Genomic DNA, 25,891 nt, shown 5'->3' with positions numbered 1-25,891 from the left:
TTCTTGTGCGACTGATGCCCGAGCTGGCGGATCGGGGGGTGGCAGAGTTGTTGGATGAGAGGCTGAGCTTATGAGATACGATGCCATGACCGCGCGTTTCTTGGGTGTTTTTTTTTGTCGTTTTTGTTGTTCCCTTCCGTCCACCTCATGCTTCGTTTCATCAGCAGCAAGCGAATCGGCTTAGACTGGCAGTCTCTTGGGCGCCTTTCGTCGTCTTAGATACACTGTAACGTAATGTAGTAATAGTATTGAGCGTCCCGGGTCTCAGTTTTCTTGTCTCGTCAGGCTACCGGCTCAGGAATGGCGGTCTCAATGTGTTTGGCTAATGCAGAGCGCTTTCATCCCCTTTGAGAACTCGATTCAGATGAGCGGATGGACTGGTCCATGGTTGTTTCTGCTACGAAAAGGGGGAGAGGAAAGCAAAAAAGGGTGGCATAATCCCCAGAGATAGCGTAAAAGAGAATACAGATAGCCGCCCTTTTTTATTTTTATTTTTCAGGGGTTTCCTCTTTGGCTTGGATTTCAGTAACAGGGCCGTAGAGGACAGTACTGTAGCAACAGGTATAAGAGTTGTCTCCCGTCGGCCCCAAACCACCAAACCAAGCAAGACAGGGAGAACTGCGCAGGCCTGTTCCCTCTCCTCGTTTCCATCTCAACGCAAAGAGACCAAACCAAGTCCAGTCCAGCCGAGCCATCCCCCAAAACATTGCAAGTTGTAGACAAAGCAACAGACCCACGTTGCCGTTGAGCGTCCAGCCCAGAGAAAGACCCAAGGCACCGGTCCAGCCAGCCAGCGTTGTGTAGTTGCCATGCGCACCCCAATACCGCTGCCAGGGAACTAGCCCTATGACCAAGCACGTGTTCTTCCGCTTCAACACCATTTTTTATACTGTTCCTCAACCCAAGCCAATGAAACAAAGTATAGACAGTCGATGGCCCAACTATGCGAGTTGGTTGTATATGAGCTCGCGCCCGATGAAGAGGGTCAGGCAGTCCGGTCGCCGTCCTCGTGTACAGGCGTCTTTGCCGCGTGCGACAAATGTGAAGAAGGAGAAGAAAAGTAAAACAAGAAGAAAAGGTGAAAGGAAAGAAAGTAAACTGATATACGAAAGGCGTGGCATGTCCGCCTGAAGTAATAGAAACAAAATCAAAGAGAGAAGCAAAGAAATAAAAACCGACAAGAAAACCCAAAAGTTATGTTGGAAGACTTTCCCTTACAAAGGGAAAAGGTAACTATGGAATCGCGTGAGCGGTGCAAGTATTCTTCGGTAGAAGCTGTAGAGATGTCGGCATGTCGGTTCGGGGGTATCGATGAGAAGCGACGGTTCGAAACAATAAATATATGGCAACTCGGGTGATCTGTCCAGCGAGAGGTCGATCGTCGGCCTGCCGTGTACGTGGTATGTTCTGTTCCCTCTCTTTCCACTTCCTTTGCTCGTCCAGAGTGGTAATTGGTCGTGAGACGCCGTGGATGTAAGAATGCGGGCCAAGTCGAAGTCGATCCTCATGCAGGCTGGCGATATGTTGAGGAAAGGCCGGAAACCAGGCCATCGTATGCATCCTTTCCCTCATTGTATCTTTTTCTCCTTTTCCACCTTGAGAAACGCAAACCCAACGCTTGAACACACACGGCCTGTCACTTCACCCCTCGGTGTTGTCCGGTCCGTATCCCGCAGCCCAGTCCTAGAAGAGGACCAAATCTAGCGCCGTTGGCCACGACGAATGTGCCATAAACCCACAAAACAAACAACTAAAATGATGAAAGAAGGGAAAAGACTCCCCGACGAGGTGCGCCCGCTTGACGTGCTTATTCCACCATGGCAGCCCCGACTTTAGGCAGCGGCCCCATCTCCCCATCACCCTCCGGGATCCGCGTCAGTCCACCGATAGCAGATGTCTTGGAGACAGCCTGCATCTGAAACTGGTGGAGCCGCAGCTTCTCGGTCAACCGGAGCACGGCGGTGTAGTCGCTATGGTCGACAAAGCCGCTCGACGCCGCGTTTTGGATGTAGCTCAGGAGCGTGTCGGCCGCGCGACGGGCGTCTTCCTGGGACGGGGACGAAGGGGAGGACCCGAGGGGGGGAGTCGACGAGAGACCGCTGGTGAGGCACGTTGTGGTTGATCGCCCGGCCATTCTGCCGCCGGTGCTGCTGCCGCCACTACCATTACTGCTGCTGCTGTTGTGGTGGCGGTGCAGGTGCGGCGAGGCGGCGGTGACGACGTTGGTGGTATCCATGGCGAACGGGTTCCTGTTGAGCTCGTGTGCGGGGGATTGCAGGGCCGACGACGGCGCCGTGGTTGCCGAAGATGATGCGGCCGTCTGGAATCTCGGGGTCGTGGGGTCGCCGGCCGTCGAGTTGGAGTTGGGTTGGTTGCTATTGTCGTTGTTGTTCACGAATTCCAGATCCAGCGTGGGGAACGTCTGGCTTCTCGGCCGCTGGAAATTGGAACCCGCGCCGCCGCTGCCGCCGTCCTGCATGTCGCGTGTCTGGTCGGCGGGGGGGAGGAAGCCGCCGACATTCGGATCGGGTGAGAAGGAAAATGGCCCCGTGGGGCTCAAGGGGGCGGCGGCCACGGAAGAAAAAGAGGACGATCCCGCGTCGGTCGGCGGCGCGGTGTTGAGGGAAGCGACGAAACCGAGACCGGGGCTCGTGTCTCCGTCGCTCCGTTCGGCGGATAAAGGCGATAACGGGCCCTGTACCGTCGGAGACGTTGTGGCGATGATACTGCTGTTGCTGTTGCTGTTGCTATTGCCGTTGTCGTTGGTGTTGTGTCCGAGGGATGGCGAGGAGGTCGACGACATGTTCGCATGATCGGGTATGTTCGTCTCAGAAGCTCTTCGAAGCAGGCGGCGCACGCCGATGCCGTTCTTCTGCTTGAACTTTTCGAGCCAAGTGCCGTTCTGAAAAGCCTTGATGTGGGCGTCGGCATCGCCGGCGACGTTGGCGACAAAGTGGCGGGCCTGCTGGAGGATCTCCTCGTCCGACACGTCGGAGCCGTGGCGGACCTGCCTCCTGGCCCAGCTCGACATGGCCTTGTCGATATCCGGGATCTTGCTCTTGGTGCGTTTGATGGGCGATTGACTCCTGTCTTCCGGGTAGAGATATTTCTCCTTGTTCCGCAAGACTTTGGATACGGTGCTACATTTCGGGAGGAGAAGAGGGGGAAAGAAGAAGTTGGATGGTTAGACCGGCTGGCCCCGGAGCAGAGAACGGTGAAGTGTGTTTTTCTTTTCTTTTCTTTGGATCGGAGGTGTCTGGTTCAGGGGGAGACATACCTCCTTTCGACGCCGAACATGGCGCCGATTTCCGTTTGCTTCATGTTGGGGTTCTCGAGATGATACTGGCACATCCTTCTCCTGTCGTCGTCGGTCAGGGTCTTTCGCGGAGTCGACTGGGATGCGCCGGGCGGTCGTGTCATCTTGGCTGGGGTGGGCGCCACCATGGAAGGCATGCTTATGGGGGGCGCCGAATGCGCCGAGTAGCTGTTCGGGTTGGTGAGCATGCTCGGCCACGCCGGTTGCTGGGTCGGTATCGTGAGCATGGACAGGTGTGCGTGAGGTTGACGTTGGTGGTGAGGTTGAATCGGCTGTATCGGTTGCATCGGTTGCAAGGGCACCGGCGGTGGAGGCATCCTAGATATCGACTCGGATGTGAGGCCATGTGGACTATGGGAACCATAATGGAAACTGCTATAGTCCGGCATGGTGTTCTGACTATAGGGACTCATGTCACCCCAGTGTTCATTGCTGTGAGGCGCATCGTGATGATGAGGGTGTTGCTGCTGTTGTTGCTGGGGCTGATGATGGCTGTTGAATGAGTGGTCCGGGGAGAGCTGGCTGTCCTGATCTACCCCGGTAGAAAGCATCATGGGCTGGTTCATGTCTTGAAATCCGATGAGGGTATCAGGGGAGAATGGGATGGCCAGGGACGACTCCGGGTGCCAGACGACGACAGCATGCGTGCGGCCCTGGAAGGCTGGGTTGGAGTCAGAGGTAATGGGTATCGTGCCGGCCACGAGAGCCTGGCAGACAGCCACTCGACGGACGTGTGGGGGGAATATCTGTTCCCCGATAGACACTATGTCGGTCTGACTTCATGAATGAAAGACATGCAGGGAAGAGAGAGAGACACAGAGCGGGAGTAAGAGAGGTGAACCAATTGGATTGTGGGTTTGCGTTGTGCAAGCAGTTTGCGCTTTGCGTCGTGAGCAGACCTAGGCAAAGGTTAATCCGCGGACGCAGATCCGATGCAGGTGTGTTGAAGGTGCACCAAGCGATGATGGCGAGAGAGGGGGGGTCTGAGGGTGGGGGGATGGACAAGGTTGTGCGATAGCACGCTCCCCTGAAAGAAAAGAGGTGCGGGAGTAGGGCTAATGATTTTTTCTTTTCTTTTCCCTGTGAACTCTGTGAAGTCCTTCTCTTCCCTCGCCCAAGTCGGCTGTAGTTGTGGTTCGTTTTGGCGGATAGCTATCGTCGTCTCAGTCCTCGAGCAGCGAAGGATGGCGGCGGCGATCAGGGGACGCAAGATGCACGATGCTGGCTAGCAAAGCAAACAGGATCCGTTGCGTTGCAGGGACGCAAAAGCCGGGGGATGTACAACGTACGTCGAGAGTCGGGTTTGTCTCTTTGCCAGTCGAATGACAGCCGAAGGCCCCCAAGTCTTGGGAATACCGGTAATCGAGGTGCTGGACCACGCGACTGGGCTTGAAACTCGACATGCGGCGGACAGAACTGACAGACAGATGGATGCCGTAGTAATGGGCCAGGCCATACACTAATATGTCCATACAACGTACGTTGTACTCCGTATCCACGAGCCGGCCGGTGTCCGGTGGAGGTTTCCGTCGCAATACCGGCAAGGGTACTTCGGGCGAGGAGCGAGGGGGCGTGGATGTGGCCGACATGCTTAAACTGATGGCCTAGAGGGGGTGGGCAGGGGTAAATCCAAAGGGTGGGGAGGACAGGGGTAAGGGGTCAAGGGGTGTGTGGATGATGACCCGTGGGCAGGATTGGATCTATCCGAATGAAGCATGAGGAGGCGGAGAAGAGGGGAATATCCGAAAAGTACGCTGTAAGGATGGGTCTTGTCTGGCGAGTGAGTAGGACAGAACGGAACGGACAGGACGGATGGGCACTCGTAGGCCCCTGAATGCCGACTTGTTCGCTTTCCTGTCTCTGTCGAGATGGGGGAAAAAGAGCAAGATTTGCGGGATAATTGCTAGCGAGACATTGGTTTGAGGAGTGGGTGCTTTCTTTTTTTCTTCTTTGCTTTTCTTTCTTTCGTTTTTTCTTTCTCTTTCTCTTCTTTCTTCGGGTGGGCGACTTGAAGAACCGTAGACAAGATAGGGGGCTGGGAAGAGAGCCGACAGCAAGAGAATTGAAACGGCAGATGAGTGTCTTATCTCAAAGCCCGCGGCCCGGGACCTTTCGAATGACTGAATGTCCGTTGAAGAAGATGGGTTGGTCGCCCCGCGGCGCTTGGAACGTGCGAATCAAGCCCTGTAGCGAGGCATTTGTTTGACTGACTAACTTGGTTCGTCATGGTCTTGATTGCCGTCTTTCTTTTCGTCTTCGTTTCTTCCCTTGGCCTTTCTTTTTCGCCGATGAGCCGTTTTGTTCGCAGTCAGCCCTTCCGCTGCTATTTGGGCAGGACGATACCAGAGACACGTCCGAGTCGAACTCGTCAAAGGCCGTCGTCGCGTTGAATCATCGGGCCCTTCACCGCTAAACCACCCCGTCCGTCCTCTAGGGTAACGGGCGGGCCCGGAAGGCGCTTATACCTTAGCGGCTTGGTCCCTTGTCTCAGTGAACGCCATGCTTCTCTGAGCCAATACTCGGTGACCATGAGTCGTGATCGTGGGTATACAACGTACGTTGTAGTCGTGATGACATCTCGGGGTAAGCCTGTCGTCTCCCTCTCTGCGCCCTCATCCGTCCTATTCCACAAGGAACGTGTAAATAATCATCCGCTAAAACGGGGAAAAAAGGCGAGTCCTGTCATAGCGCACAGCGGGCAGCGTGCTGGGATGACCCCGGTTTACACTGAATAGTCAGTCCATAGAAGCTTGCAGGGATATTTTCAACGGCATATCCCCACGTCCAAATCCAACGCTTCCTCCTCTTTGCTTTTTCTCTTCATGTTCCCAACGCACTCTCGGTCAACGCCTCTTGGCCTCGCAATGCCAGTTGACAATGACCTTGACGTTGACAAAAGAATTGTCAACCAATGCGCCCCGCCGGCAACTGTTGTTCTTTGCGTGTCACCCCACCACCAACTGGATGACTGGCTCCGCCGTATGTCCTCAGCCGACTAAGAGTGTGAGAAAGAACAGTGTAACTCGCGATTTTCAGCCTCTCTGGTGGACACATCCAACCGGTGCTACCTCGGGCCGGCTAAGTAATAGGCCAGCTGTTCCTTTCGGTCAATGTTCAGACAGTCTGAATATCTGTACAACGTAATATGGCCATATGGTCTGTCCTGCGGGAGCTAATGGGACGGGCCTTTCTCTTTCTTGAGTACATAGGTAGGTACTGTACTCTGGACGATATAGTGATGTGTGTGATGGTCTACCAGGGTTGCACGTCCCGTCTTGATCCTTGATTTCGTCGCACTGGGTCCGTCTTTCCAATGTACATACAACGACGTTGCAAGTACTGGTGGGCTTTTTCGCCCTGTCACCTCCGTTTACTCGTGGAGGACAATGTATGCTGCCTGTACGTTGTGTATAAGTTCTTAGTCTCCTCCACTCCGCCTCTTCATCCTCCCGGTTCGAAGAGAATACGGTGACCCAAGTACGGGAATGTGGGGGAGGCCAGAAGCAGAAGGGCATCTCGTCCAACAGTATGAGTTGAACGCGCCATGCATGACAGCGGAGAATAAGTCCAGCATAAGCTACAAAGTCCTGGATTCCGGTTGGCTAGTTCCAAGATCGCCAGCGGAACGATGTGGACCTGGACCTGTGAGGGGAGGAACTTGCCAGACGAACATGTGCGTTGCATCCGTAAGACAACGGATGGCGAAGAAAACCGGTGCTTCAACTTGGAGCCCAAAAGGCGGTCTCTTGGTGTTATCAAGATAGCAGAGATCCTCGTACGGTTGTGCACCTAGTATAGAGTTCCTGGAGAATCCTTTTGACTGATTTGGGTGATTATGAATTCATCAAGAGCGTGTTGGTCGCACTTTGTCATGCTGTGCAAATGTACCCGTATTGTGGCACGAGTATCCTGGTCCCGATTCCCTTCTAGTCCCAAGTTTTCCTAGCGCAACCGTGGTATGATTGCCATGTGAGACACGTTGGCTGGGCGTTGGTGATAATCTGTACGTTGTACTCCGACTTGAAGATGTTGGCTTGACTATGTCAATTCATATTTTGGTGCAGTCGCGTTGCATGAGAGCCACGAGGGTAGTGCAGCTCCGCGACTTTTGGGAGCGGCCAAGTAGCGTTATCAGCTGTTGTGTAGAATGATTCTACGCCGAACCGGACGTATAAGGGCCAGCCGTGTCTCGTCTCTCGTTCGTTGTGTAGAGCGCAAAATCGTCATTCTCGCCAGGTCTCCATCATCGCATACCGTCCAAGCTTTGCTTTCACTTCTGTATCAAGTAAGAAACTCGCCAGGGCATCTTGTGACCAGCACCTCACGTACCTCGTACCTGTGACAATGCTGTAGAACTCGAGAATTCGAATGGTCGTGCATAATCGTTGCGAGTACGTTGTACAATAAGAAGCTCGAGCAACAAAGCAATCCGTGTCCAATGTCCGTGCCCTGGTTGTCTTGTCCCAATGCGGACTTTCCCCTCAACACTATGCCCGTCTAGGAGATGGAATGCTTGTGGTGGCGGGCAAAGGAGCGAACCGTCGGCCGACAAAAACTGGACCGGCAAGTGGATACGCATAATTTAGGGACTCGGAACCGGGGCGCCCAATGTTCCACCTTGAATCCTTGCTCCCGACAGGAGAAAAAGGCATCCCAGAACCCGCGACGATCTCTGCATCTCTCATCGACTTGGAGTTGGTTTGTCGCGTATGGGGTAGAGCCGGCCGCCGTTTCCCCGAGTCAGATATGATAAAGATTCACGCCAAGTTGCGTATTTCTTCACTGTGAAAGATTGGGGCCCACTCCCGCTGGTTGACTGACAGCAAGCCACACCCCCCTCCCAAGAGCGTCGGCGGCAAAAGAGGCCCTCTGAAAGGCCAGTTGAGAGACGGAGTTTTGTCAGAAGGATTCACCCTGCACAAACTACTGGCCAGGAACTTTCTGTCCAAAAAGTGGCCGACAAAATTCCATTCGCGATCGGGCCAACAACACCTCACTTCACGAGACGGACGCTGAGTCGTCGAGTCGAGATGGCTATTCGCGCACATGCCGCCAACACTTGATGGACGGACGAGTTGGGACGAATGCGATGTGGGACCCGGTAGGCCACCAGCCGAATCCGGACGTTCTGCGGTCGAGTCGATCAAGTTCGGCCTGTTGCAATCCATGTAAGAAGGCGAGGTGCCAAACGTCCAAGAAATGCCGGTTCACTCCATGCACCCCTTTCCCTGTATGCGGCCGAGTCGGCGACCCTAACCTTATGCTGGAGTTTATACAACGTACAGGCTGCATGCATTGCATCCCATCCCCACGCTTTTTATCTCCTGGTATTGTACGTGTTGGCCGCATAGCAAGCGACCCGTCGGTTATGCAACCTCGCCGCCATTGCTGCGACATCAAGTCCTTCACCTGGGTACGCGGGTCTTTGTGACGTATTTTGAAATATTTTATAGAGCCGCATCGTCGTTGTCGTCGTCGTCGTCGTCGTCCAAAGAATCCGCACGCACAAAGTTTCGTGTGACGAACGACAGCGCGTGGGCGGCAGCCATGGTGTCGCGAGGCTGATCGCGTCTATCTACGGTCCAAAGGGTCGGAGAATGCTGAGAAGACCAGAGACCCAAGATAACTTTTGTTGACGTCCGTCCTGCCTGATCGCTGCGCCCCTGCGCACTATCGAACGTCAGCCGGTACGACTTTCCTTGGTGCTATTCAAGGTCAGCCGTACTCCCCCTGAAAATATCCAAAGGCGCTACAAACACACACCAGCCCTGGCGATTTGATCTAGTGGAGAACTAGACACACCGCCGTCCATCCGTCTATTCCTATCGACTGTCGGCGTTGAGGGTTCCCGAACCAGCCGCAGTCATGGTCGTCAAGTCGTGAATTCGCTTCGTCGTCAGTTGACGAAATGATGGGTCGTTTACCACCCTTCTTCGTGTAATTTTGGTTGTACCGCTTTTACCGCTTGACAATGGTCACTGCTCACATGGATGTGTTAGAATGTTTGATTTGCTTACGGTGGTCCTGGTGGGTGGAGTGGATAAGGGGGCGGGGTACGGGGCGGTAAGAAGACGGCAGGATCACGAACCAATATCTTCGTCGGCAAGCTCGTGAGAAAGGCCAACCCGCTGTGGCTGGTGCTTGACCGACTTTCCGTAGACGATAGCGGTCTTGAACTGACCAACGATAGTCCGATGGATGGCATTACACTGCGACGACGTATTCAAGTCAGTAAGGCTGGTCCGGGTCACCCAGGATCCTGCGTGCGATCCGATAGACGGCGGCAGTGACGACTTACAAAGTCCTCAACGGTACACCTGTAAGAACGAAGGACGACCGGTTCGTTGTAATCAGGCAGCTTCCCCTTTGGCTTTGTGTATACCCGTACTAGCTGGAGTTTCTCCCACCTGTATCCGCCACGCACGTTAGTCGTCGATCATCCAGAACATACCATCACCAAACCACGCCCATTACAGGATAACATGAGACTTACATGGCCTCTAGAAGTTCGTCGATATTCCATCCATGCTCGGAGCTAATCGGGACCGCGTTGGGAATTCGATACAGCAGGTCGAGCTCCTCGATGCTGATGGCGTCGATCTTGTTCAGTACGTAGATGACGGGGATGTAGCTGCGACTCTTTTCCTCGAGCACGTCAATCACGTCGTCGATGGTCGCATCGCAGCGGATGGCAATGTCTGCCGAGTTGATACGATATTCGTGCATCACGGCCTTGATCTCGTCGTGGGAGATGTTGGTCAGAGGCACAGTGCTGGTGATGTTCAAGCCGCCCTTCTCCTTCTTCTTGAAGGTGATGTTGGGGGGTTTCTTGTTAATGCGGATGCCGAATCCCTCCAACTCGGCCTCAATAACACGCTTGTCTGTCAGAGGCTTGTTCACGTCAAGGACGATGAAAATCAAATGGCACGTCTTGGCCACGGCAATGACCTGTCGACCTCGACCACGACCATCCTTGGCTCCCTCGATAATACCGGGCAAGTCGATAATTTGTAGGGGTGCACCTAGAGAGTAAAAAGAAACGAGCACCCGCGGTTAGACAACATTTCTGCTGGGCGTGCTTCCTGAAAAGGACAATCGATCAGGGCCACGCGCTTACCGTTGTATTTGAGTTGACCTGGCACCGAGGTCAAAGTGGTGAACTCGTAGGCAGCGGCCTCAGAGTGCTGTCCGGTGAGACGGCTCATCAGAGTACTTTTTCCAACCGAAGGAAAGCCGATGAAACCGATACTGGCAACGCCTGTCCTGGCCACATCAAAGCCCAAGCCTCCTCCGCCACCGCCGCCGGATGGGGTCAGCAGTTCTCTCTTTAATTTGGCTAGCTTTGCCTTGAGTTGACCCAGATGGAAGGATGTCGCCTTGTTCTTCTGAGTTTTGGCCATCTGCAGTGGTTTGTTAGTCAGTCGCTGGTTCGGCCAGAGGTAATTCGGAATCGATGACTAGACGTACTTCGGCCTCAATCTCCTTGATCTGTTATTGCACGTAGCGGTTAGCCACATTTGCCCATAATGCAGTCTCCAAATATCAACACCTGTCCAGGCTCGTCCTACCTTGTCCACCGTGGTCGACATGGTTGCGGTGTTGTCCGGGCTGGCCTCCTGCTATGGCTGTTTGTGGAAAAGAACCCCTCGTTGCCGTAGAATACGAGAGGAAGCGAATGCGTATGCCTGAAGCTAAAGACTCTTGATGAACAGCTCCGCGCAGAAATCTGTATTTCGATGTTGATGACACTGAAGGTGCCGCCGTGATTGCAACGTTGGAAGTTGTCGGGTTGGTTGTTCGAGGCTGTGGAAATGCCAGTGGGGTAAAATTTTGGTGGGGTGAGGAATTTGGTCTTCTCGGCCTCGGAGAGAAGAAATACGGAGGTACTTCCATGACTCGCCCCAAGCGTGATGTCACTGATAACAGATCACGTGACAATTTTTAGAGAAGGACAAACCCATATTATTACTTCGTAGATGGTTCTGCTCACTGATGAAAGACAAGATAAAATAGATAGAGGGAATACATCGACTTCTGGTGCAAACGTAGTGTTAGAGCTCTAAGAATATGTATCTCTCTTAGTGGTCCTGCATAAGACACTGCCTATATTCACACTTTGTATGCTAGGAAAACGGGAGCAAAGGGAAGAATAGCACAAAATGAAAGAGACAGGAAGAAAGTGAATCAAGAGTGTGAAAGGTAATTGATTATCAAAAAAGAAAGAAAAAAGTTGGTGTGTTGAAGGAGAACGATTGAAGATTAAGTAAAAAAAAGACAAAAAAGAACAAAAAATCAAGTTAGCAACTGGACGTTTCGATCGTCCGACCTCCGGGTTATGAGCCCGGCGCGCTTCCGCTGCGCCAAGTTGCTTTGTCACTTGATTACGAATCTGCTCACTTCTTTGCATTGATAGCGTAAGGTTCAGTCCATCCAGTCCACGCATCATCCAACCGTTTCACTTGCATGACTGGCAACTCACACCTGACAACCGCTTTGACGTCCGTCTTGGTCCAACTTTCCAATTTTCCATAGCTTAACTTGTAGTGAGGCCTTTCTGTAGCAACCGTGTTCATGTATACGACACCCTATTCAATGATTATGGCCCAGTGGCACCAAGACTTTGGTCCACAAAGGCTCCTTCGATGCTCTGAAGCCTAAAACCCGTTGCGAAACGTGATGCGGCGAAGCCTAGGTTGACAGGGATTCAGCCCCCTCGTATAGACACAAGGCGATAAGGGCAGGTGCAGTACAGTAATATAGGAGACAGAAACCATAGTTGGGTCGTATTGGAATGCAATTTAACAATGCAATAGGGCTAATAGAAATGGATAACCATCCCACAACCAAATCCAAGGCCGGGATACCCCATAACCCGTTGTGGCCGTTGAGTCTCTTAAATTCCCGCCCGAATTTAGGTGACAGTTTGTTGAGTACAATCAAGGGCTGGCCACGCCCAGGTCGAAAAGATCAGTCTGTAGGCCAACAAAGAGTCCTCATCTTGCAGTGGACAACTTGACATGGTCCCTGCCCTTCGCCCACCCTCGCGGCTCAACTCATCGGCTCTCTTCCTCGTGTCTACTCACTAGTCTTGCTCTTATTTGTCCGGGCTCTGCCGCCAGGTTGACGTAAAAAGGGGCGCGTTCTGGCTGTTGTACGGCTCGAGGCCGTGGAAGTGCCGCGTAACCTGGACAAGAACGACCTAAACTTATACCCACCTGGTGGCCGGAAGGCATAGATGAGGACCACTAGTATTACAGTGGCGACGATGTAGGAGACGATGACCACAGCGCGTTTCCGTCTGCGAATGTGACACTTGGAGAGACGGGCGCGGGGGTACGGCGAGACAGAGCGGCGACCGCGGTCAGCGATTTCTCGTCCTCCCAGTTCCACTTCTATCGCTCCCTTTTCGGCGTCCGAAAGGGATTTGGCTGCGTTCTTGGACGGCTTGATGCCGGAAACCCTTGGACCCAGGAGGATGGCGGGTAAATTGGTTGCAAAAGAGACGGGGCCGGAAAGGGCCTCCTAGATGGAGCTTCGGTGGTAGGCAGAACACGGAGGGTCGATGGACGCACAAGGTGCACAGTCGAAGGAGTCCATAGCTAGTCGGATGTCGATTGATCTGTGTTTTTTTTTTCTGTCCTTTTTTTTTCTTCTAAAGATGAACTACCTGAGTAGAGCAAAATATTGGAGTGTTACGTAGAGAATGCACGCGATAAGAAACTAAAGGACATGGCACGAGGTGAAGGACAGGAGGATGAGGAGAAGAACTTGGACGTCTTCCACGTCCTCATACTCAAACCCGGGTTTTGAGTTTGGTCTTGGATGTGGCGCATGTATGTGGCTGTTTTGAGGCTGTGCATCTGCGGATTATCCTGAGTTTCTGGGCCGAGACGAATCACAAGCTCTCTTCACCCACTTCACCCAATCCTTCATCTGTTTCACACCTTCACCGTTCACGCCTTTCTCATCAAATTCCAGTCTCAAACAATACCATGCATGCGTATCACTATTAGCTGGAATCGATTCGTTTACCTTCCAGAGCCACGTTGTATGTTGTCTCAAATGCAACGCAACGAATGCAATAAAGTACCGGAAGAACATCAACGTTATGTAGAGAAACAGGGACCGATCCCTCTTTGCTGTGGTCTTTGTCCATTCTCAAACATCCTTACAATGGACCACAACTTCTTAGAACTGATCAGAGACTTTTTGAGATTACCTGCTAGTCCTTTCAATGAACAAGGTCACCTTCGCCCTGGTGGTTACGCCTCTTCTACGCCGTGTTTCCTGACGTTTCCACGACTCAGAGAATGCTTCAAGGCACCTGAATCAGTCAACTAACACGGAATACGGGAGATCTGGCAATGACGTAGCGCAAGCCAGCACAGCTACCTGGTATACGACGCCTTGTAGGTATCTCCCGTGACCATGGCCATTGGGATCGAGTCTTGGGGGTTTCGTGGGCTGCACAAGAGTTCTTTGGAGAATCAACAGATACTGCTGCACTCATAGTTGCTGCTGACGTGTTCACGTTCTGTTCTACATTCTGTGTCTTCGACATGCAGACAGCAGAGACCCCGGGCAACATGCCCCATACCCAGCATGACCCAGCTATCGGTTAACCCGGAGACCTCAAACTTCAAACGCGTATGGTGTAGTATGTGGCACGTCTCCAGATATCTTTGTCGAACCACTGTATATCAGTGAGCTTCTTCTATCTCAACTCTGTTCAAAAGTTTGAGCCTGGCTTGTCATATTTCATCACAATTCCGTCCAAGGCTTGCCAACGTTCTCCTAACAAGTCACGACTGTACCCTTATCTTCCAACGGTATCATACTCACCTCTTCCACTTGAACCAACTTCCAGCCTATCGTCTCTTGAGCATGTTCTTCCAATGTCGCCCCAAGTCAAAATCATACGTCTTCTCTACGCCCCGGCCCGACTGCGTGCGCCATGGCTGCACCCGGAGGGCGCTCCGATGCGAGTCGAAGTCACAGGGCCGGGAACTGCTGTCGCTCCACTGCAAAGATCGTCAGTCGCCCAATACCTACCGTCTCCCCTTCCGAGGCAAACTAACCAGACCCCAAGATGCATGTCGCTTCAGGCTGGGTGGCTTGATGTGTCCCAACGCCAAGGAACCCGGCTCATCTCGATTCTGCGAAGATCGTGAGTGTAGCGCGCAAACTTACTTTGAGTTCCTTGAAAAGTATTAAAAGGCTGACTTTTTCATAGACCGTCGATGTCATGCCGAGAACTGCACTCTCCCCAGACTATGCGCCGATATTAGCCAGGACTGGGCCTATTGCCAGAAGCGTACGGTTTATGTGCCTGTTCCGCGGGCTTTACAGATACTACCCAGGTGATCTAGACGACTAACAAGGGCCCCCATAGATACGTGCTTTCTCGAAGGTTGCCATCTTAAGCGTGCAGCTGCGTCCAGCATGTGCAGCATCCACACGCCTACCTGTCTCATCCCAGACTGCCACGAGACGAGATCCGAACATGGACTCTACTGCACTTCGCATAGCTGCTGCGTCAAAGACTGTGGCAACGTCATCAACGGGGGGAGCTGGTGCAAGCTCCACAAGACGTGTAAAGTCCGGGATTGCACACAGCCCCGGGCTTCTCTGCCGGGGCCCCTGCCGACGTCGATGACAGCAGACACAGATGGCATTGGCAGTCTTCTCAAAGATTATGACTTTGAGGTTTGCTGGGACCACATGCCCGCACGCTGCCGGTACCCAGACTGCACGGCCACGCTCGACCGGGAAGCCACCCCGGGTGTGCTTTTCTGCGCGGCACACGAGTGCCGCTTCCCCGGGTGCCACGCAGTCGCCCCTGACGCCGTGGGTTCGGAGCCTGGAGCCGAAGGAACGGTCGTCGGAGACGGAGGGTACTGCAATGCGACACACGCATGTGCTGTGGTTGGGTGCGCCGCGCCGCGGGCGTCGGATAGCGCTCTCTTTTGCGGAATCCACCATACGGCGATGCTGCGCGAGGCGTTGGCGGCTTCGGCTGAGCAGCAACAGCAACAGCAATATCAGCCGCAGCAGCAGCAGATACGTGGCGGAACATACGAATACGGGAGTCCGACCGAGGAGGTGCTGTCGAGACGGCTGCGCGAGGAGAGGGACCGGTTGGAGGCTGACATGCGCTTGCGCGCCACGAGGGCTTGGCGGGACGGCGTCCCTTTCACCACGGCTGGCGGGTGGTCGCCTGGACTGGTGCAGACGTGGGGCAAGAGAGGTGGGAGTGACGAGGATCGAGAGAGAGAGAGGGAACGAGATAGTGGGATTGGGACGAGTCCGGAGTCGTCGGACTGTACCGTGGTGATTTGAGGGATAGACGGGATCAGGATAGAAAGCAGGAAACTCGACGGGATTGATTTGGAGTGGCGACGGGCGTCCGGCATTTTGTACCTAGGATGAGTTGAGGAAATTCACATACATCGCGGGATTGTTCTTGTCAACCCCAGGCCCGGCTTGAGGTATAGTCAGATCCAGTGTTGAACGGAATAGTACAACCACAAAACGACAAGGCCCTCTGCGTGACATGTAGCTGCTCTCATACCCTTTAGTCACTGGGTATTCAATCAGCAGATGTATGTATATTGCCTTGTCTAGATCTACTCTAAGTCTGCAGACCTCAAGAGGCTGATATGGCTGGCTGGAAAGAACAGGCCGATGAAAAAAGCTAAACGAAGTGAGTATATGGAAACGCTTCCTGATTCCGAGTCTTCCCCGATCCCCTTTTTATGTGACCTCTGCCAGGGTATGGACTAAGGAGGTTCTGGCAGCCTAAGACGCCTACTTCATCCCTCGTCTCGCTCACTGCCACTCGAACCCCTATAAGCAAACCGCCAGTCTCACCCACGCCAACCCAATCCTCGATTCCAGCGACAGCGACACCAATTCCGTCGCAAGACGACGGAAGAATATTCCTCAACATTGCGCTCGTCGCTTCCTTCGCCCCATCCACGAAACAACAACAGTATGAACTGTTCAGCTCTCGCAGTCGTCGTACGGTTCTGTGTTCAAGCCCAGGCACCCACAAGGCTCATGCCGAAAGCACCAGCAAAAACAAGCAGACAAGCCACGACGCGCTTCTTCCCACGAAGCACGCGCCAGCTCTCATCGCTCAGAAAGTCTTCGGCGAGCAGCTCGACGAGCGAGGCGTAGACAAGCAGGCCGGAGGAAATGGCGTTCATGGTGCCGACGAGGATGAGCCCAAACTCGGATTCCGGATCGTACAGCGAGTGGGTGCCGATGCCGATGGCCTGGCCCACCGGGGTGGTGAAGCCGTAGGCCAGGGCCATGAGCCACGGCTGCAGGGCGCCGTCGTGCCACGAAATGTCGGCGATGCGGGACCCCAGGGCGAGGCCCTCGAAGGTCTGGTGGAAGACGATGGCGATGAGGAGGACGACAAAGGCGGACCCCGTCGACACGGCTAGGGTCATGCCGATGAAGACGCTGTGGAAGAGGATGCCGGCTTCCAGCATGACGCATTGCAAAATGGCCTTTTGGTGCTTCTGCGCCGGGGTCAGGATGTAGCCTGCCTGGGCGTGGCAGCTTCCGCTGCACGAGTGGGGGGTGCCGGCGTCATTGCGCTCCTCGTCCGTGGTGGCCTCCTTGAGCGTGTTGGTGGTGGTGGTGGTCGCGCCGAGCTCGGCCGAGGCGGCGGCGGCAGCGGCAGCGGTGGCGTCTGGGTTCCGCGAGGTGATGGAAGGGTGACGGTTGAGGCGGGAGAGGGTTTGGCCGAGGCTTTCGGAGGCCCCGGCGCGGCGATTCGGGTCCTTGGGTCCCCGGGGGGTAGTCGCCACGACGGTGGTGGAATCGGCGGCATCTTCTTTCGAAGAGTCGGTGGCGGACTGCGGGGGGAGATAACGGCGGGCGGGTTGGAAGACCATCTCGATGACGGTGACGAGGAAGACGGCGGCGAGGGCGATGGCGCCGGGCATGGCCGGGTAGTCCTTGACCCAAAAGTCGGGGAGGCAGGGGTCGCCGAGGAGGATGAAGGCGGTGGGGAGCAGGTGGACAAAGGCGGTGGCGATGAGCACGCCGGTACCGAAGTGGCGGACGGCGAAGAAGAAGGCGGGCGGGGTGCGCAGGAAGGGGAAGCGCTTGGCGATGAGGGGGAAGGCGCAGGCGAGGAAGGAGACGGCGATCATGATGAACAGGGCGCCGACGTGCAGGGGCAGGTCGTACTCGGCCGAGTCGACGACGCCGGAGCCGCAGGTGGAGCGTTTGTCCAGGCGGCGGGTGAGGAGAGCGCGGGGAGGATCGTCGGCGGTGGCATTGCGAGTGCCGATGGCAGGAGGGGAGAAGGAGGGCGGAAAGCGAAAGTAGGAGAGGAGGGCGGAACACGCCAGGACCGAGGCTGTCCAGGAGATCCAACGCCAGGCTGCACTCAAGCGGGAAGCTTGAGCAGCAGGCTGCTGAGGGACCATGGCGTGTGGGCGTGGTTGGTCTTCACCACCAAACACGTCCTTGGACCGGGGACGGGAACCTAGTTTTTGAGAATGGTGTCAGGAAGATGCCAAAGAGGGAGCATTTACGAAAGTTGCGTAGGTGTCAAGGCGACCAACTCACTGTCAGGTTCCCATCGTCCCGGGAGCCCGGGGCCGGGCGAGTCCGGGTCGAAATGTGGATGGGTTAAATGGTCTAACTTTTCCGAACTCCCTTCCAGGCAGACGTCGTCCTTGCCGCCGCGACGATGGGCTCGAGCGTTGACAATGCCGTTGAGGTCTTCACAGGTGGTGAGATCGGCGGCGAGGAAGGGTGGGCTTTGGTTCCATTCCGGGTGTTCGAGAGTGGCGCCGTCGGTACGAGAAGGGCAGTTCATTGTGGGCGATTGGGAGTCGGTGGCGTCGTGGCAGAGAGCTAGACACGGGGGAATCGAATTTTGTATGCGAGGCGAAAAAGTGAGGTCGTCAGGTCGTGAAGTCGTGAAGTCGTGAGATGGTTTGCAGATGTACGAAGTATCAAAGGTGGGAATGAGGTCCCCATATAATAGGTATTTGACTAATCCTACTCGAGATGTACCTTGGAAGTACAACTTTACCCGTGCCGAACAGGGTGTCATCACGATAATTCGGCGGGTCTGGAAGCGTACTGGGTACCCCGTCGTACCTCTACGTTGTAATTCTTTCCTCTGACGTCGGGAATACGGGGAGAGCACATGTACATTGACGCAGGGTACATTCTGGGACGTGTCAGGGGCGCCCTTCGGCTCCACACTGGGAATATGCGTCTTTTAATTGGCCAGACAGTTATCGTTAGGCCGTTTTCGTAAGTACTGAGTACCTAGCAAGTCCTTCCCCAGAACCCGCTAATTCTTGTCCCGCTACGATCTCTCCCGCAGTCCATGACACTTCTAGGAGATGCATGTAGAGCCGAGGGGTCTTCCAATTGAGGCCATTACAATGCGTTGGAGGGTGTTACAAAGTCATGGCATACCCAGACCTAATACAATGTTCCGACGATGTGTCGCGACATGCATCCCGTAAAGGAGATCCACTAGATGAAAAAGACGGCTGCCATGGAGGGATCTACCCAGCAAGTCTCAGTAAATCGAAACAATAAGCGGACTTGGCCCATTCGAGTCTTTCTTGGGTCACAGGGTCAAAGTGCTTGTGGCAAGTCGTATCGACGCGGCTCTCAACCCGGGACCGTATTACGTACGCCTCGACATGGCCTGCCATTCTCGATGGTGCGTGATGTTGATCAACTGCAGGCGCAACGTCGATAGATTAATAGGAGAGACGGGGACTCGTCATCCGAGCTTCCATACATTCGAAACGGCTCATCTCTTCCACCTGCCTTGGTCGCGATGTACGTTGTACTTGTAGTCAATTGTTTCGTGCTCAATCCCGTGACCTGTCTGGTAGCGTTATCCAATCCAGCCGCGACGAGTCATTAATCGTGCCGTACCCGGGCAGCGTGACTGAAAGAATCCGGGGAGCCGAGCGGTCGAGGGAAGTGCCGGGTCGATCCGAGATGCCAACGGAAATTTGGGTATTTGGGTGCTAAGGCTCCGGGATCCTCCGAGATTCGGGGACTATACGATAGCGTCAATGCCTGCTACCTTGGTACGAAGTACGAAGTAATTACTTCGTATATACAACGTACACTGCCCATTCCGACGAGTCTCCATTCCGACAAGCAGTCTCGAGTCTTGATCATACGTAACCTTGATGGATGGTCAGGTACGAATACTTACGTTGTTAGGTACCGTCCATTCCATTTCCACCCAATACCTTACTAAGCGTAGGTACAAATACATACGCTGTATGTACCATGTACAGCTAATGCGATCGTGGCACAGATACCTACTTAGTACATTTGTCCATCAGCTCCAACCCTTCACCATTGACCATCATCCACCACCTTGTACAACCATCACCGTACCTTCTAGAGTTCTTCCTCCTGTCCTGAATTGAGCCTCATCTGCCTCTGAGTATCCCGTCTTCACATCAATATGCCGCAACCGACAAAATGTTTGCATCGTTTCGCCTTGGACGGTTGCTACTGTCGGCCCAATGCACGTGCTTGGTCATGTGCCGCCTCATTCGTCCCCACTGCCACATAATCACCTAGAAATTCAGACCAACCCCCTCCAAAAACAAGCTCCATGGACTTGATGCAAGCGTACGGTTGAGAGAACCAGAACCGACACAGGCAAGGGACGGCAAAGCAACGAAACATCTCATCTCCTCGCACGGCCTGATCCGGTTCATTCCCATCCACGATGCCATGGCTTGAGGATACGGGGCGACGAGTCGACGACCTCGGTGAAGTGAACCTCGAATCATCATGAATCCGTCTCTCCAGAACCAACAGACCTTCTCACTCATGGGCGACGAGGTTGTCGACGGCGAGCTGTTTTCTTTCGCCAATTCGAAACAGGGCTCCCTGAACCAGATCATCTGGGGTCCCAATCTCCAGGTTCCCTACCACCATGACTGGTCTTCGAACTCATCTCGTCTCCTCTCTCCCGCCGAACCTCAGGGTCGCTTCCCCGGATTCGGCCCCAGCACCGACTCGCAGCTGACCAGCATAAACGTCGACCGTGTCGCCATCGTCCAAGCAGTCGTTGCTGTTTCCCTCGCTGTGGCTGTTGCTCTACGTCCCGTCTTGCCTCGCCGCCCTCAGTGGTGCAGTCCTTTTGCCAAGGAAGAAGTGGAAGAAGAGCAACAGCAGGAAGATGACTCCAGCTCTAGGCCCCGCCGCCGCTGGACCTTTCGGACCCTTTGGACCGTCTACCTAGCAATCGTTTCCATTGCAGGTCTGGCAGTCAGCCTTGCTTCCGTCCTGTCACCACCTCGGCGACCCCTCGACCTGCTCCACTTGATCCCATGGCTCATCGCTACCCTCATCACAGCCGTCCAGCGTCCGGCCAAGACCCCAAAGTCGCTCCTACTTCTTTACACTGCCGTATTCTTCTGCCACCTGACATTCCTCGAGGCTTCTAGGAGGGCCCGCGAGCCCCTGGACCCGCTCATCATCGTCCGTACTGTCCTCTCCTTTGCCGCCCTAGTGGCCGTCTTCCTCATGCCCATGAGGGAGCCGAAGCTTCCGACGAAAGGAATCGCAACCAATGTGCCAACGCGTGACGCCCGAAGCCCCGAAGACAATCTGAGCCTATGGCAATTCATGACCGTGTCGTGGATGGGTCCCCTGATAGCGCGGGGTACCAAGACACAGCTGCATGACGAGGATGTCTGGCAGCTCCCCTACGATTTCCAACATGGCAGGCTGCACATGCTCTTTCGGGACCTGCGGGGCACCGTGGTGAAAAGGCTCTTCCTGGCTAACGGCCTGGACCTTGTCATCATCTGCCTCCTCGGGATCCTCGAGTCGGCGGCCCACTTGTCCGTCCCCCTCCTGCTGAAGCGACTCCTTCAGTCCATCCAGGCCGGCCCGCACCACGTCGAAGCGTCGTTCCTCTTCGCCGCAGCCATTCTCGGCGTACGCCTCGTCGCGTGCCAGTCGTCTGTGTTCACCCTCTGGTTCTCGAGGCGGTGCTACGAGCGAGCCCGTGGCGAGATGATCACGACCATCTATGCCAAGACACTCTCCCGCAAAGCATTTGGGCAGCCCCCGCCCAAACATCAGTCAGCCGATCAACCAGCGGCCGAGAAGACGTCGCCGCAGCCTGCGACGACCGGCAAGATCCTCAACCTCATGCGCAACGACGTGTACGAAGTGGCCCAGAGGTTCTGGGACTTCCCCCAGCTCATCACCAAGCCCCTTCAGTTCGGCCTGTCTTTCGCTCTCGTCTGGCAGCTCCTCGGATGGCCCTGCCTCCTCGGCCTCGCCTGCGTCACCGTTGCCCAGGCCCTGAACGGGCTCGCCATCCGACGGCTGCTAGACTCGGAACGCCTTCGCAGGGTCGCCACGGACGACCGGCTGCAGGCGACGTCGCAGTTTGTCGAGGGAATCCGTCACCTCCGCTGGTACGACTGGCAATCCAAGTGGATCGACCGCATCGCCGGCACCAGGCAGCGCGAGCTCGACCAGCGAATCGTCACGGGACTCTGGCGGATCGCCATCGCCACCACCAACGTCGCCTCGGCCACCTTGTTCCCCGTCGCCACCTTTTTCGCCTACACCTTCGTCGCGGGCCGGACCCTCGGGGTCGAGGTGGCGTTCCCTGCGCTCCAGCTCTTCACCATGCTCGAATCCAGCTTCAAGGAACTGCCCAACCTGATCACCGTCCTCTTGAATGCGTCGGTCGCCATGGACCGTATCGAGCAGTTCATGAAGGAGCCCGATAAGGATGAACCCGAACCGGACGGTTCAGGCCAGGTGGCGACGACTTCCGATATCGAATTCAAGAACGCCTGGTACAAGTGGCCCGGCGCTGACGTTCCGGTACTGCGAGACCTCTGCCTCGCTTTCCCCCGAGGTCTCACCGTCGTGTTCGGCAAAGTCGGAGCCGGCAAGTCGGCCTTGCTCCAAGCCGTTCTGGGGGAACTCGACCGTGTCGAGGGCGATGCGTCCCTACCGAATGATGCCGTGGGCTACTGTGCCCAGCTACCCTGGCTCCAGCACATGAGCATCCGCGACAACATTCTCTTCTCGGCACCCTACGACCCACTCCGGTACGCAGCCGTCCTTGACGCCTGCGCCCTTCGACCGGACCTCGCCAGTTTCAGGCATGGCGATCTGTCGGATATAGGAGAGAACGGGATAGGTCTGTCGGGCGGACAAAAGGCCCGCGTCGCCCTCGCCAGGGCCGTGTACAGCCACTCGCGCGTCCTGTTGCTCGATGACCCGCTCGCAGCGCTCGACCACAACACGGCGGAATCGATCGTCCAGAAGCTTTTCAGGGGTCCTCTGATGGAAGGTCGCACCGTCGTTCTCGTTACCCATCGAGTCGATCTTTGCCTTCACCTGGCGGATCAGATGGTCGAGTTGGAAGGTGGATCGGCTTGCGTCCTCGATTCGGACGAGGCGTCCAGGGAGATTGCCAAGTTTCAGCAGCAACTACGACTGGAGGGACGAGATTCAGCTAGTGCCGTCGCCGACGACGATCAACCAACTCGACCTGATGACGGCCAAGAAGATAAAACGGTGCCGGAGAAATTCGTCGAAGAGGAGCATCGCCGTGACGGGGGTGTCATGCTCTCCGTCTACTGGACCTACATCAAAGCGGGGAAGCTCAAGTGGTGGGCTGGCTTGATCGTCGTCTTTGGGCTCTACCGTTTCGGCAGCCTCCTGAGTTACTGGCTCCTCAAGGCATGGGGCGAAGCGTATCAACGAGATGCGTCGGTGTATGCCTATTCGCCGGACTCTTCCTTCGCCGGCCGCCTATTTGACCGGCTGCCCGATCCCGACAGCAATCTCCGACCGTGGCTCCTCATCTACCTGGGTATCGCGCTCGGCCAGACGCTCGTGTTCGCACTGTCGGAGGGACTCCTACTGCTCATGATCTACAAGGCGGCGAGGAACCTGTTCTTGCGCGTCGTCGACCGCGTGAGCTCGGCGACGTTTCGGTTCTACGACGTGACGCCCGTCGGACGGCTGATGAACCGGCTCGTCTCGGACATTGGCATGATCGACGGCGGCATCATGGGACCGCTCCAGCAGGTGGCCTGGTGGGGTCTCGCGTGGGTATCGAGCATGGCGGTGATCGCCTCGGTCACGCCCATGTTCCTGCTCTTCTCCACCGGCATGACCATCTGGTTCGTCTACATCTTTTCGCGGTTCCTACCGACGTCGCAGAGCCTGCGGCGGCTCGAGATGGTCTCCCTGAGTCCCCTCATGTCCAATTTCGGGATCCTCCTGGATGGGCTGGCGACCATCAGGGCGTTCAAGGCGCAGCCTCACTTCCAGGACCGGAACATTGCCGTCACGGACGCGTTCCAGAAGATGGACCATTTTTACTGGAGCCTCCAGGCCTGGTTGATGTACCGCTTCGACGCGCTCTCGGCCTTTTCGACCTTTGCTCTGACGCTCCTCGCCCTCTACGAGGGGCTGTCGCCGGGTCTGACGGCGTTCGTGCTGACGACGGCGTCGCAGTTTGTCGAGGCGACGCACAACCTCTGCAAGCAGTACGGGACCCTCCAGATGGACTTTGTGTCGGTCGAGCGCGTCATTGAACTCCTGTCCCTGCCCAGGGAACCGCAGGGCGACGTGGACCCCCCGGCGACCTGGCCGACGAAGGACGACGACATTGTCTTTGATAACGTCACGTTGCGCTACGCGCCGAATCTCGACCCGTCGCTGTCTCACGTCTCGTTCCGGATCCCGGGGGGTTCCACGTGCGCGGTGCTCGGCCGGACGGGATCGGGTAAGTCGACGCTGGCGCTCTCCCTCCTCGCGACGATGCACCCGTGCCAAGGCAGCATCTACGTCGGGGGCATGAAGCTCTCCGACGTCAACGTGCATGCGTGGCGACAGCGCGTCAGTTTCGTGGCGCAGGACCCGGTCCTCTTCCCCGGCACGCTGAGGGAGAACCTCGACCCGCTCGGCGACTTTACCGACGAGGAGTGCGCGGCGGTGCTGCGGCGCGTGCTCGGGCCGTCGTGGGATCTACGTGCGCGGGTCGACGGCGGGGGGCGCAACCTCAGCCAGGGCCAGCGGCAGCTCGTTGGCATCGGGAGGGCGGTGTTGCGGCGGAGCCCCGTGGTGGTGCTGGACGAGGCGACGGCGTCGATTGACAAGGAGACGGCGGTGCGGGTGCAGGAGGTGTTGAGGGAGGAGCTGCGGACGAGCACGGTGATTACGATTGCGCACCGGCTGGAGGCTGTGCGAGGGGCGGATTACTTTTTGAGGCTGGATGGTGGGCGGGTTGTCGAGCAGGGCCGGACTGATGTCGCGTCACGTGAACTGAAGATATAGACTAATAAGTAATAGAGCGGTACCTATAAAAGCGTAAATAGGGTCTATTCTATATACGTTAGAGGAGGATACAACGTTTTTTACTCTGTATAAAGTTATAATCGTAATATATAAGAGATTTCCCCTATTTAGATTCCTATACCCCGAGACCGTATCACGTGACAGTATCACATGACAAATCATGTGACTACGACAACGACATCCTCCACCTTCTCGGTCGTCACGCGCACCTCCGTCTTCTTTACCCCCTTTTCCACCCCCTTTTCCACCCCCTTTTCCACCCCCCCATCACCCACCACAGCAACCTCCATCACCACTCCCCCCTTCACCTCCTCTTCCCCCTCTATTACCTCAGGCGGCTTATACCTAAACTCCCCATCCTCCCTCCTCCCAAAGTTCGTCTCTAAGCAAACGACTTCGTGCAGCCCTACAACAGGGAACAACCTGCCCTCCAACTCCCCCTTGATCACCGTCTCCAGCTTGACGCCGTTTCTCGTAAACCAAATCTCCCCCTTCACCAAGTCCACGCCACACCCAACTGTATCTCCAATTCCGTACCTCAACTCCTCGCCACTGCCATCCAGATACTCCTCCCCATCCCTCATGGACGAATACACCCCCCCGGTATTCGCGTGATACCCCCACGACCGGGCGGTCTTCATGGGGCTATCGTCGATGGCACCCCAGCCAGGGAACCTGACCGCCGCGCCGCCAAGGGTGCAGAACCCAATGGCCATTTCGGGGTACCTTTTCTCCTTTTCCTCTTCCTCCGTTTCGTCTCCTTCGTCTTCATCCCCCTCTTCGTCGTCGTCCCTTTCCTCGCCACCCTCTTCTTCCCCATCTTCCCCGTCATTCTCCTCCTCGTCCTCCTCCCCGTCCTCCTCCCCGCCCTCCTCCCCGTCCTCCCAAGTAACCTCCCGCAGCGTAACCTCAAAATAATACCCCTCCTCCCCGACCAGCGCCCCGACCGGCGGCAGCGGTCTATCCGCCGAGACGCAAACCCGCCGTCCACTCGTGTGCACGACCGTTCTCCCGTCGGCACACACGCTCGCCGCGCCAACGGCCGTCGCACCGGGAAACCTGCTCTCCCACCGACTCGGCAGGACATCGGCGTCGGCAGGCGCGCGCTGCTGCTGCCGCTTCAGGAACGCCTCGGCCTCGGTCTGCCCGAAGCGCCGCGCCAGCTGCAGCGGCGTCCAGCCGAAGCGGTCGGGCCTGTGCAGCGGGGCG

The 25,891-nt window shown here is 55.8% G+C and overlaps 7 protein-coding genes and 1 non-coding gene across 8 annotated transcripts; 3 read left to right on the top strand and 5 right to left on the bottom strand.

Annotated features, from left to right (window-relative positions):
- Positions 1-1,807: 1,807 nt before the first annotated feature.
- ACRALDRAFT_2111757 (uncharacterized protein) lies at positions 1,808-3,867 on the bottom strand (the record flags this gene model as incomplete). The annotated part of the gene is made up of 2 exons (XM_071023539.1): positions 1,808-3,140; positions 3,278-3,867. The coding sequence occupies 2 exons, from the start codon at positions 3,865-3,867 to the stop codon at positions 1,808-1,810; spliced, it is 1,923 nt and encodes a 640-aa protein (XP_070872592.1).
- Positions 3,868-7,154: 3,287 nt separating this feature from the next.
- Positions 7,155-8,165, bottom strand: ACRALDRAFT_1077443 (uncharacterized protein). The gene is made up of 2 exons (XM_071018642.1): positions 7,646-8,165; positions 7,155-7,592 (listed from the first exon to the last, which is right to left on the bottom strand). Exons 1-2 carry the CDS (start codon positions 7,893-7,895, stop codon positions 7,540-7,542), a joined length of 303 nt encoding a protein of 100 aa, XP_070872591.1. The 5' UTR covers positions 7,896-8,165; the 3' UTR covers positions 7,155-7,539.
- Positions 8,166-9,396: 1,231 nt separating this feature from the next.
- ACRALDRAFT_2029367 (uncharacterized protein) lies at positions 9,397-10,905 on the bottom strand (the record flags this gene model as incomplete). Its single annotated transcript, XM_071020586.1, has 6 exons — positions 9,397-9,525; positions 9,615-9,723; positions 9,810-10,338; positions 10,434-10,716; positions 10,784-10,804; positions 10,885-10,905. The coding sequence occupies 6 exons, from the start codon at positions 10,903-10,905 to the stop codon at positions 9,397-9,399; spliced, it is 1,092 nt and encodes a 363-aa protein (XP_070872590.1).
- A 709-nt stretch (positions 10,906-11,614) lies between these two features.
- Positions 11,615-11,686, bottom strand: ACRALDRAFT_t230. Its single transcript has one exon. It is a non-coding gene; the product is annotated as a tRNA-Met (tRNA).
- A 3,072-nt stretch (positions 11,687-14,758) lies between these two features.
- ACRALDRAFT_2029366 (uncharacterized protein) lies at positions 14,759-15,655 on the top strand (the record flags this gene model as incomplete). The annotated part of the gene is made up of 1 exon (XM_071020585.1): positions 14,759-15,655. One exon carries the CDS (start codon positions 14,759-14,761, stop codon positions 15,653-15,655), a length of 897 nt encoding a protein of 298 aa, XP_070872589.1.
- A 189-nt stretch (positions 15,656-15,844) lies between these two features.
- Positions 15,845-18,281, bottom strand: ACRALDRAFT_1082896 (uncharacterized protein). Its single transcript, XM_071019374.1, has 2 exons — positions 17,906-18,281; positions 15,845-17,822 (listed from the first exon to the last, which is right to left on the bottom strand). The coding sequence occupies exons 1-2, from the start codon at positions 18,156-18,158 to the stop codon at positions 16,351-16,353; spliced, it is 1,725 nt and encodes a 574-aa protein (XP_070872588.1). The 5' UTR covers positions 18,159-18,281; the 3' UTR covers positions 15,845-16,350.
- A 1,886-nt stretch (positions 18,282-20,167) lies between these two features.
- ACRALDRAFT_2139965 (uncharacterized protein) lies at positions 20,168-24,780 on the top strand (the record flags this gene model as incomplete). Its single annotated transcript, XM_071024165.1, has 1 exon — positions 20,168-24,780. The coding sequence occupies one exon, from the start codon at positions 20,168-20,170 to the stop codon at positions 24,659-24,661; it is 4,494 nt and encodes a 1,497-aa protein (XP_070872587.1). The 3' UTR covers positions 24,662-24,780.
- On the top strand, positions 24,745-25,306 carry ACRALDRAFT_1065193 (uncharacterized protein; the record flags this gene model as incomplete). The annotated part of the gene is made up of 1 exon (XM_071017108.1): positions 24,745-25,306. A coding segment is annotated over exon 1 (199 nt), but the record flags the coding sequence as incomplete, so codon positions are not given.
- Positions 25,307-25,891: the final 585 nt, after the last annotated feature.

This window comes from Sodiomyces alcalophilus (assembly GCF_042370955.1).
Source record: "Sodiomyces alcalophilus JCM 7366 unplaced genomic scaffold ACRALscaffold_7, whole genome shotgun sequence".
Classification (NCBI taxonomy): Eukaryota; Fungi; Ascomycota; class Sordariomycetes; order Glomerellales; family Plectosphaerellaceae; genus Sodiomyces; species Sodiomyces alcalophilus.
The sequence above is the reverse complement of the archived record's forward strand: the minus strand, read 5'-3'. Positions and strand labels throughout refer to the sequence as shown.

Coding starts and splice junctions, on each gene's coding strand:
- ACRALDRAFT_1077443 (XM_071018642.1), bottom strand. CDS start 7,895: ATGCGTATCCACTTGCCGGTCCAGTTTTTGTCGGCCGACGGTTCGCTC. Junction 7,593..7,645: donor AGCATTGTCACAGGTACGAG/GTACGTGAGGTG, acceptor TACTTGATACAG/AAGTGAAAGCAAAGCTTGGA.
- ACRALDRAFT_1082896 (XM_071019374.1), bottom strand. CDS start 18,158: ATGAACTGCCCTTCTCGTACCGACGGCGCCACTCTCGAACACCCGGAA. Junction 17,823..17,905: donor GGGACGATGGGAACCTGACA/GTGAGTTGGTCG, acceptor CTCAAAAACTAG/GTTCCCGTCCCCGGTCCAAG.